General features: G+C 30.7%; 1 protein-coding gene across 2 annotated transcripts in view; it reads left to right on the plus strand.

Annotated features, from left to right (window-relative positions):
• The window catches only part of LOC143223767 (mushroom body large-type Kenyon cell-specific protein 1-like), a 58684-nt gene extending 46934 nt beyond the window's left edge, over nucleotides 1-11750 (plus strand). For both annotated transcript variants that reach the window (XM_076452172.1, XM_076452173.1), the window contains one exon: nucleotides 8971-11750. In XM_076452172.1, the coding sequence (XP_076308287.1) occupies nucleotides 8971-10158 (1188 nt within the window). In that variant the 3' untranslated portion in view covers nucleotides 10159-11750. The remainder of the gene's footprint in view (nucleotides 1-8970) is intronic.
• The last annotated feature ends 587 nt before the right edge of the window (nucleotides 11751-12337 follow it).

The following is a 12337-nucleotide window of genomic DNA, read 5'->3' on the forward strand; positions in this document are numbered from 1 at the left end:
ACCTCACATAGGTTCTTAGTAAATTGTGTGATGATAAGCTATGTCAGAGAATAGTTTTATAAAATGGCTAGAGTAGGAGCAAAGTCCAAGAAATTCTTGTACCTCACATAGGTTCTTAGTAAATTGTGTGATGATAAGCTATGTCAGAGAATAGTTTTATAAAATGGCTAGAGTAGGAGCAAAGTCCAAGAAATTCTTGTACCTCACATAGGTTCTTAGTAAATTGTGTGATGATAAGCTATGTCAGAGAATAGTTTTATAAAATGGCTAGAGTAGGAGCAAAGTCCAAGAAATTCTTGTACCTCACATAGGTTCTTAGTAAATTGTGTGAAGGATAAGCTATGTCAGAGAATAGTTTTATAAAATGGCTAGAGTAGGAGCAAAGTCCAAGAAATTCTTGTACCTCACATAGGTTCTTAGTAAATTGTGTGATGATAAGCTATGTCAGAGAATAGTTTTATAAAATGGCTAGAGTAGGAGCAAAGTCCAAGAAATTCTTGTACCTCACATAGGTTCTTAGTAAATTGTGTGATGATAAGCTATGTCAGAGAATAGTTTTATAAAATGGCTAGAGTAGGAGCAAAGTCCAAGAAATTCTTGTACCTCACATAGGTTCTTAGCTGTTGGCCAATTCTGAATATGTTCATTCTTGAACAGTTCTGTGGAAACTCCTTATCTGCTGTCTGTTGCTTCAGGAAATTAACCAGTTGGAGAAACAATTCAATTATTAGGGTTCAGCTTATGGTACCCTTTCTTCAGTGGACCCAGAGTTATCTGTAACCCATTATAAACAAAGGTTTTTCCACATGTGATTACATTCCAAGATGGTTCAGAGAGAGGGCACTTGATTTGTCATTTGTAGCAGGTGCATAACATAATCCAAATGGTTACATGGCAAATTGCCACAATCCATTTCCTACATTAAAGATTTACTTCATTGTGTGCTTGAACATGCACATATTCATCCTTAAGATCCAATGTTGGAAACCATGTTGATACTTATAAAGCAGGGGTTGGCAACTTGTTTTTCACAGTGACCACAACTGTGACTGATGAAAACAACGTTGGCCACACTATTTAAAGAAAAATGTTAGTTTAATCAAAATAATTGCATTTAAACTAACCTTCGATGTGAAAATTGATGGGGGTTTTCATCAACAAGTTTTTTTGAAATTTGGCTTAATATCTATACTCAATGAGCAAATAAGCTCTGCCTCTAAATTTAAGTCAGTAAGCTGAGATTTGTATCTAGACTTGAGAAAATCTAGCATAGAAAAATGTTGACTCACACACCCATGTGGATCCAAACATGGAATATAATTACAAAACTGCTATCTTTAAATTTGGAAGACACTCATTTATCAGAATAGTGAGCCACGTCTCTCTGACAGAACATTTTTGTTTTTATGTGTTCTACACTTTGCAGGGTAAGTATCTTGTCTTCAAATCCACACTCATCTAATGACAAAAAAGATGAAATTTCCTAAGTCAAATGGGAATGGATCATGCAAAAATTCTAATATCAATATCAAATTTTTAACTTCAGAGAAGCTTGATTCACAATTTTGATCCAGTTTATGTAGAAATCATCTTTAGCATCAGAGAAATAATAGTCATTATTATTTTCTAGAAAACTATTCAACATTGCAAAATGGGTCAAATCATTCTTTTATAATTGTTCTACAAGTAGGTTTAACTTTAATTGAAATTCATGAATAAACTGTGATTGCTCGCTTATATTTTACCTCTTTCTTGAAGCTTTGTATTCAAATTATTCAAGTGAACCATCATGTCACACAGAAAGTACAAATCACATTGCCATGACAAAGTTTCAATTTCAGGGAAATTTTCAATCTTACCTTTTTCAACAAGATACTATTTTATTTGAGTAAATAAGGAAGTAAATCGTTCCAAGGCTTTTCCTCTGCTTAGTCATCTTACATTTGCAAAATCAGTAAGATCATCAAAAGTACAGTCACTGCTTTTCTTTAAAGACTCAACAAACTGTCGATGAATGAGAGAGCTTCCACTTCTAATATAATTCACAATTTTTACAGCAATGTCCATCAAATTTTTCAATTCATCAGTGTTAGACATCTGAGCCACATACATTTTCCTGATGCAAAATGCGATGGAAAGATAGCAGTGTGGACTTCACATTATTTTCAATTAAATGCTGCTTCAAAAGAGAAACAAATCCTAATTTCGCCTGAGTCATGGTGGGAGTGCCATCTCTTGTGACAGAAACCAGTTGTTGTAAAATCCAGATTGAATTTTTTTAACATTTCAAAAAATTTTTCAAAGATGTATTTTTCCACGTTTGATCTCGTAATCCACAAAGGCCAAGCATTTCTTCCCTCAGTTGAAGATCTGAAGTTAAATATCGAACACAAAATATCAACTGTGCAGTGTCACTAACATCTGTTGATTCATCTAGTGCTGAAGAAAAATACAAACAGTCTTTTAGTTGTTCAAACAACTGATTTTCTATGTCTTTCGCTAACTCTAGCATTCTGCGGACAATTGTTCTGTGACTTAATTGCAAATTATTTACCTTTTGAAGAATATCATATTTTATTTTTAGATCACAATTCTCCAACAGAGTTTCTAAGACCACAATCAATATTTCTTTTACAAGTTCAGCATCAGGAAATGATTTATTTTTCTGAACTGGAATCCAAGCTACTTTATAACTAGCTAACATAACTAATTCTATTGATGATAAAAATCTTTTTAGGCCTCTCTTTTGTTCATGAAGTTGTGCTTTCAGATGGCTAGTTTCATTCACATGATTTTTGCTATCAACTGGAAATTTTACATCAAATTCATTGTAAAAATTGTTAAAGTGTTGCTTAAGGTTGTATACTTTATTATTGAAAGTTGTTAAAGTGTTGCTTAAGGTTGTATACTTTATTATTGAAAATTGTTAAAGTGTTGCTTAAGGTTGTATACTTTATTATTGAAAGTTGTTAAAGTGTTGCTTAAGGTTGTATACTTTATTATTGAAAGTTGTTAAAGTGTTGCTTAAGGTTGTATACTTTATTATTGAAAGTTGTTAAAGTGTTGCTTAAGGTTGTATACTTTATTATTGAAAATTGTTAAAGTGTTGCTTAAGGTTGTATACTTTATTATTGAAAATTGTTAAAGTGTTGCTTAAGGTTGTATACAAATTCACTGTAAAAGTTGTTAAAGTGTTGCTTAAGGTTGTATACTTTATTATTGAAAATTGTTAAAGTACTTTATTATTGAAAACTGTTAAAGTATTTGTTAAGGTTTGCTACACTTTATATTATTATTGAAAGTTGTTAAAGTGTTGCTTAAGGTTGTATACTTTATTATTGAAAGTTGTTAAAGTGTTGCTTAAGGTTGAATAATTTATTATTGAAAATTGTTAAAGTGTTGCTTAAGGTTGTATACTTTATTATTTAAAGTTGTTAAAGTGTTGCTTAAGGTTGTATACTTTATTATTGAAAATTGTTAAAGTGTTGCTTAAGGTTGTATACTTTATTATTGAAAATTGTTAAAGTGTTGCTTAAGGTTGTATACTTTATTATTCCTAAAACCTTTGATACACAAAACACACACTGATTTATAATTTACTTCAATCACTACAAATTTCAACTCCCAACTTTCATTAAGTTCTCGTGTCACGTTTTTCCAGTTACGCGCCATTTTCTTTTCGTCAGTAATGCCAGAATCAGTTAAATTGTCTTTATTTTCTGAGTGTTCACCATCATCTGGATTATTTCATTTTCGAATTGTATACTTATCCATGTTATGGGATTTAAAGCAAAATATATTTAAATGCTTGAAAGTTGCACAATAAAAGTATGTTTGCAAGTGCATGCAAAACTACATACGCTTGATAACAAACATATAAATCAGACTGATGTTACAAAATGAGCAGAGTCTGTGGCAGTGATGAAGCGTGAGACATTAGTAATGATGTGAGGCAGTGCAGTTTCTAATTACCAAATTTGTGATAATAAATGTTGGAAGAAGTTGATTCCTAAACTCAAGCTGGTCACAACTGTGCTACTTACTGGCCACATGTGGCCAGTAGCCATGAAGTATTCCACTCCTATTATAAAGTATCCAAAGTTGAATCAATCTTGGTAGTGGGTAGGAAGCTTATGTGACTTCATTCATCTTCTGGTAGTCCATACACGATTTTTTGAGTATCCACTCTTCTTCAAAAGTACAATAGGAATAAGTGATGCCCAAAGAGTATCACTTGCTTCTGTTTCTCCTTCATTTTCAAGGCTTCTTTCTCTTAGAAAGCCCCAGCCTCTTTTGCAGAAGAGAGTTGTTTAGCTCACATGTTGGAGCAGCATCTCCAGTATCACTTATAGAACATGTGTTCACTTTAGGTCATAAGGTCCACTGGATAAGATGTTGTGATATTCAGTGAACAAATTATATAGCCTATGGCATTGATCAATTATAAGATCTCCACAGTTTCATTCACACGCTTTTGTAAGTGAGATAGTAAACTGTCCTTACACGAGGATTTTATATTAGGCTTTGTTTGCTTCAAAGCTTACTTGTTCTAAAATTCTTTGTTGACATACTTGCTGGTGGTATAATGGCTTTTTACCTTTCTTGTCACTGGAGGTTTACCTCTGGTGTAGCAGTTGTCATTCAGCTTAGGATTTCCTGGTCATAGACTCTGAAACTGTTTAAACCTAGTCTAACCTCACATCCCAGTGTGCACTATTTCTTCTTTCTATATGGGCTTGCTCAAATTGACCAACTATGTGACCACTTTTGTACTCATTTAAAGTCATAGTAGTTTTGATTTTACTAACTTTAATATGATCTGTATAACTTCACAAAGTTTGGCAGGTTTTCAGTAAACATTACAAGTGTTTCACATTAAAACAAAAATATTTTTAGTGAGATTTTTTAATAAACTAAAAAGATTTGTCTGTAAATATATTGAGTCTTTTTTTTTTTTTTACTAGTTTGAGTTCAAAGTGATTTTCACATTAAGATTAAAATTCTTTCTTCATCTCAGAAATTTCAAATTTGCATAATCTCTAAAATGTCCTAAATACAGTTCAAACATTTGTTTTCATTAAAGCTTTTGTATTTTATCTGTTATTTTCTCTACTTTAACTCCATACAATATCAGTCAAATTGACCAACCTTGTAACCATAAACAAATCAAGTGTCTAATGTACCCTTTTCTCTTCCTATAATGACTTCACATTGTAACAGGAAACTGTATTTATTTATCTTATGTAGCTGTAAACTCATAACAATATACATCTATTTATACGTAAATTTCATTGTTTTACAGTCTTTTGAACCCATGTCTGATTACTGTTCACCCTATTATAAATTACTTGAGGAACATGGAGCTAACATTACACTATCAAATTACATTTTCTACAAGCTGCTCATACGCACGCCTTGTGAATTATTTTTATTGTATTTTTTTTTCCTAATATAATATTAATTAACCTAAAGAGATCCTTGTTTTTACATTTTAGTGGAGTTTAGAACAATAAAATATAAACATGAAAATGAGATATAAGGTACTTAACTGAACTTTTTTTTTATCAACCACCAATAACTTTTAACCTTTTATATACTGATGGTAATAGTGCACAAAATAATTTTAAATAATGCATCAAAGAACATAGAGTAATAAAATATAAATAATCAAACTATGTCCCATAAAAGTCAGTTTTTCTGGCTTTCTAACTCTGAGACAAGATTCATGACACATTCATTGAAGCTGGTCATTGTGTTTCTTACAGGAGTAGAGATTGTACTAACAGAGAAATTGACAATTTATTTTTTATTTACGTTCATAGTAACTGAAAATATTTGGTTCTTGAGCAAAAAACATAACTAACCAATTTTAATGTTTAGTTGTATAGCATTTTTCAGTAATATATTTTATTTTACAAGATAAGTATACAAAATCACCTTTGTATTAAAATGATATAACATTACTAGGGTAACAAGGTAGAACTTACAATAAGTGTTAGTGTTTCCAAAGTTGTTAACAGAGATGATGAAGTTTAAGAATTTTGCCTAAATTTGTTTGAGATTTCACAAAGAACTCATGTTATGAAACTTTTAATGTTGAATATATATCAAATAACAATAATTTGATCAATTTATATTTGGTTCTAAATACCAAATAATTTTTGTTACCTGAACTTGGTTATGGTTTCAACAAATGGGATTGGGTGATACTCATCAAAGATGTTTTAGCAGATGCTTTTCTAATGTACGTGTTGCAGTACCTTTTTCAAAAATGATCTATATTTTGTGGAAAATATTGGTGGCAATCATAAATCCTTGTGAGGACAAGTTACCACCTGCTGTTGTAAATAACAGTGAGAACAATAAGGAACCTCTTGGTCCATCTAGGCATATACATATATTAACTACCATAATTGTACACATTATATCCAAATTATCAACCCTAATTTCATAACTTAACCAGACCCAGATTGGTGATAAATCTGGTGTATGTAACATATGAAAATTCCTTGAATGTTTGAAAAAATATGCTAGAATAATAGCTGTGGATAAGAGTTTTCATTCTTTGAAGATGAAATGTTAACAGCATTTTGTCACTGGTGAGTTTTTCAACACACACTACCTTTTGACCAGTATTTTCCTTTATATATATATATATATATATAGCCAAAAGTAGACCACTTTTACTTTGCTGCTTAAAAATGTAAAACACTATGGAAGTATCAAAAGACAATATTCTGCCTCCTATTGTGAATTTGATTCACATATAACAATATCATCATACTTACCTTCCATTACCTAGTGTAGAATATACCTTTATTTGGTATATTCAGCTTTTTCCAAATTTGTTAAATACTCTGCTTTAAGTCAACATTTTCATAATAAACTAGATGCATGAAAACTAACTCTACAATAATCTGACATTTTATATAAAAGTTACATACCATAATGCTTATTTGGGTCCTTGAAGTGAATTCATTGCCAGTATATAAACATATAGGCTAAGGATATTTGCACATAAAAAAACTTTAATTTCTGAAAGACAGATACTGTCAAAAATATTAAATTGTATTTGTTTATTTAAAAAACTTTCTAAATACATTACAAACTTTTTTTAATCTCTCTCTCTAAAACTTTATATTATATTTGTTATTTTCTTTACCATATCTTCATATATGGGATTGGTCAATTTCACCAACCTTGTAACCACCAAAAAAAAATAAAAAAAAAAATATATATATATATATAAATTACCCTTTTTTTTCCCATAGGGTAACTTCACACTGTAAGATGAAACTATGTTTGTTTATCTTACATAGGTTTAAACTGATAACAGTACACATCTATTTGTAATTAAATTTTATTGTTTTATTGTCTTTTTAATTGTTGTTTGAACTATGTCTAACTACTCTTCACAATTATAAGTTGTATCTCACTGAAGGCACATGTTACACTATTGAATTAAGTTACCTATGAGCAGCTCGTCAGTGTACCTCTTAAAACATGTTTCTTATATTATTAATTATTTTACCTTATATAATCTTCAATAATCTAAAAAGATCCCAGTTTTTTATTTAGTTAACTTTGTAATAATAAATGAAGAATAAACTTAGAAAACAAGAAATAAACTTAATTTTATGCCAATACTCTCATTTTAAAGGTAATTTATGTAATCACTTTAATTTAGTTCTTATACCAGTAGTTTTGTCAGTACTCTAATTTTAAAGGTAGTTTATGTAATCACTTTACTTTATTTCTTATACCAGTAGTTTTGTCAGTACTCTAATTTTAAAGGTAGTTTATGTAATCACTTTAATTTAGTTCTTATACCATTAGTTTTGTCAGAATTCTAATTTTAAAGGTAGTTTATGTAATCACTTTAAATTAGTTCTTATACCAGTAGTTTTGTCAGTACTCTAATTTTAAAGGTAGTTTATGTAATAGCTTTAATTCAGTTCTTATACCAGTAGTTTTGTCAGAATTCTAATTTTAAAGGTAGTTTATGTAATCACTTTAATTTAGTTCTTATACCAGTAGTTTTGTCAGAATTCTAATTTTAAAGGTAGTTTATGTAATCACTTTAATTTAGTTCTTATACCAGTAGTTTTGTCAGAATTCTAATTTTAAAGGTAGTTTATGTAATCACTTTAATTTAGTTCTTATACCAGTAGTTTTGTCAGTACTCTAATTTTAAAGGTAGTTTATGTAATCACTTTAATTTAGTTCTTATACCAGTAGTTTTGTCAGAATTCTAATTTTAAAGGTAGTTTATGTAATCACTTTAATTTAGTTCTTATACCAGTAGTTTTGTCAGAATTCTAATTTTAAAGGTAGTTTATGTAATCACTTTAATTTAGTTCTTATACCAGTAGTTTTGTCAGTACTCTAATTTTAAAGGTAGTTTATGTAATCACTTTAATTTAGTTCTTATACCAGTAGTTTTTTCAGTACTTTAATTTTAAAGGTAGTTTATGTAATCACTTTAATTTAGTTCTTATACCAGTAGTTTTGTCAGAATTCTAATTTTAAAGGTAGTTTATGTAATCACTTTAATTTAGTTCTTATACCAGTAGTTTTTTCAGTACTCTAATTTTAAAGGTAGTTTATGTAATCACTTTAAATTAGTTCTTATACCAGTAGTTTTGTCAGTACTCTAATTTTAAAGGTAGTTTATGTAATCACTTTAATTTAGTTCTTATACCAGTAGTTTTGTCAGTACTCTAAATGTAAAGGTAGTTTATGTAATAGCCTTAATTCAGTTCTTATACCATTAGTTTTGTCAGTACTCTAATTTTAATGGTAGTTTGTGTAATCACCTTAATTCAGTTTACATACCAGTAATTTTAGCAAGAATAAATGAGTTAAGAGTAATTTTTTAGAACTCAAGTGTGTTTGTTGTTGGTGTATTTTTTTCCTAGTGATATGAGGTTAAGGGTTATGAGTAATGTATGTATCCACATTATTTTTCAGATGTTAACAGGAATAGAAAGTTTAGCTCTTAAAAGGCCGCCTTCCGAAGACAGCGTACCAAATCAGTCCTTGATAGATGTCAGTGAACTGCCAATGTTGCCAGAACTCATTCATCATCTTGCAGAAGAAAGAATGCTTCTCGAGTGTGATCGCAGCAATCGACTAGGTAAAGAAGAAACGGACACATCTGAGAAGGATGTGTCTGATTGCTTGTCAAATGTGATACTAAAAGTTCCGTCCTTTCGACCTGGCACTCAGTTAACTGACAGTAACAGTGATGCAGCTAATGCTCTGTCACTTAGTCAAACAGGTCACTACCCAGGAAATAAGGGTATATCTGTGTCTTTGAAGGAACTGATTGCCAAAAGTATTAGCCAGAGAGTTGGAAAAACTGGTTTCTGCCCAAAGAAAAAAAATAATTATACACATAGCCAATCAACAGTAAATGAAGGGAAAACGTGCAGCAATGTGGTAAACAGATTGTCATCAAATCCTGCCTCTCATTCTTCCTGTCCAAGGTCTCACCAGACCAATGAATCTTCTAAAAGGGAAAGGAAACAAATTCGTCCAAAACGTGGACGTTACAGAAATTATGACAGAAACAGCCTTGCAATGGCCGTGAGAGCAGTACAGCGAGGTGAGATGAGTGTTCACCGTGCTGGCAACTACTATGGTGTACCACATTCTACTCTTGAATATAAAGTAAAGGAGCGGCACTTGCTTCGAAACAAGAAGAATTTGAAATACCACCAGAAGTCTTCTGAGAGCTCAACATCTGATAAGAGTAATGAAAGCAATCATAGCTTAAAGAAACTTCTACAAGGAACAAACATAAGTGAAGGTGAGACAACCCCGTATTTGGACAAGCCAGAGGGCTCAACTTCTGTTCCAACTTCTTTGCCGTCCCACACGTCACTTTGGAAAACTATGCCTTTTTTATCTGAGGGTTTGGCAGGACTGAGTTCAGATTCAAGCAACTTTTTTGCCTCTCAGATGATTCGTAAACTGCAGGCTAATGCTCAGCGGCAGGAAGGTTGTAGTGGAAATCAACGTCAAGAAGTGGGCATTTTGGAGAACCTTATTAAAAAGACTCTTGAAAAGTCTGTTTCTATGGAGGATAAAACATCCTCATCCTTAGTTATCTCCTGTAGCAATGGAGAAAGTGATGTTAATTTAAATCACAAATAACAGAAATGTTTGTTGTTATGTCATCCCAGTCAAACTGTCCCTCTGGAAGAAGTGCTGAAGCACTCTAATTAGTAGCAGAACCCTTCATCAGAGTTTTATCTTCTGTTGTTCAGATGTGCACATGGTGCCTTTAGTTATTGTTGTGTTATTTACCACTCTGAGATCAACCTAGTCCAAGCTGTGATGGAAGTCAAAAATTATTTACTATAATGTAATCTATAATCGAGTGGGATTTTTCTTATTCATGTTTCTTTTTCAGGTAGTTTGTTTTTTTAATTTTCATTTATATATATTTTTTTTGAATGATGGATGATTTTTATTAAGAAAGTGAGGCTGTGATATGGTTTTTGGTTTTCAGAATACTTCCACAATTTACAGAGAAATCATTCCATAAATTTTAATTACTATGTTGTCATTCCAAAATTTAATTTGCATTCCGTTTGTTAAAACATAAACTTGAAAAATTATTGCATTTTCTCACAACATTTTTTTTTTATAACAGCTGTTGTTTTTTCTAAAATACAGTTAAAATAGTTTACATATGTTAATTAGGTTTCCCCTGACAAGTTCCATCATCGTTAAGAATTTCCTGTTTATTCGTTAAAGTTAAAAAGATAAAACATTATGTTATTATGTAATACTTTTACAGTCTTGTTTGTTATAGTTTTAAGTATTTTTTCTCTGTACAATAAAATGTAGTATTAATTGATTGTATTGTATCAAAAATCAACCAGTACTTCAGAGTTTTTGAATAAGAATTAGCCAATGATGTCTAAATATTTAAAACCCTAAAGTCTATTTCTGTTATCTACAACCTTGTCACAAGTCTGTCTGTTTTGAGGTATTGAGAGAATGTTTGCACATTCTAGGCAGATTGTGTAACGTGGAAAGGTCTATTGTAGTCATTTTGATGGAAGATTGGGGACCACATGTCAAATTTGTATTGACGTCAATGTATTTAATATTTAGTCTAGATGAATATTCAATTTTAGTATGAAAAAAAAAATTCAGCACAATTTTTAATGTTTGTTGCTAGTCCCCTTATTAATTTAGATTTCCTACTGTAACTACTGGTTACTGTGGTGTGAGTACATTGTACACCCTCATTGACTGTTACATTACTAATGATAGAAATTATTTCATTGTCTTCAAGTTCTTATCATGTGTGTTACAGGAAACAATAGCTGTTGAGGATAATTATAAAGTCTCAACCTTTGAAATTAGCCTGTTTTTCATGTGAGAATACACAAATATCTGTAAATATCTATAGACAATTTAACACCTGGTATGTTTGTACTAATAATGTTTGAAATAAAAATAAATGAATCTATTTTTAGTGATGTTTCCAAACCATGAACCATGATGATAGAAGAAATTAGGACCTCTACAACAGAGTTGGGTTATGTGGTTTATGTGATGTCTATAGGTTGTCTTTATTTTTAACATTAGATTCTTATTCTTATTTAGAACATGTTAAGAAGCTTTAAGAGTTAAATTCCATAACAAATATTTAGCTGTGAGGAAAATATCCGTTTTTTTGTTCTGATTGACATAAATACAGTGAAATAAAGAATTTTCTGTAACGATTAAGAGTAACTTGGTTTGAGAGTTTTGAATCTAATTCAGATCTGACCCTAAGTAGCATGCAGGACAGAAGGTCGAGAATTACATCCGGTGGAAAACGGTGTACAAAAATACTTTATAAAAATAGTGTTAATTTATGGTTGCCGATTTCTTGTCACTCATTATTAAAACTATTTAATATTAGTTATAGTTACAGTTACCTCTTAAGTCCTGTGGTAAAAGTTGTTGTACTGATTGAAGTTTAATAGTTTGGAACAGGTATATTAGTGAAAATTTAATACAAAAAAAAAAAACTGTTTAGTCCAAATGAAAATCCAGTAAAGGCAACATATGTAAAAAAAATATAAAAAAAACAAGAACAACATTTTACAGTCAGAGTGTTTCGCTTCATCGACATTACAAGACAACAGTCTATGTGTTTTGACACTTTAAGCTGACAAAGCGAGAAAGTGGTTTAACTCATAAACTTTCAAGTTAATATATTTAATATTCATAAGAAATTAATATTTATTTCTAGCCATTTTTCACGCCGGTCAGCGACAAATTTAATATACAGTATAGAATTTATATTGATTCTCAAATATTAAACGCTGGG

The sequence above is a fragment of the Tachypleus tridentatus genome, chromosome 8, assembly GCF_004210375.1.
Source record: "Tachypleus tridentatus isolate NWPU-2018 chromosome 8, ASM421037v1, whole genome shotgun sequence".
NCBI lineage: Eukaryota > Metazoa > Arthropoda > Merostomata > Xiphosura > Limulidae > Tachypleus > Tachypleus tridentatus.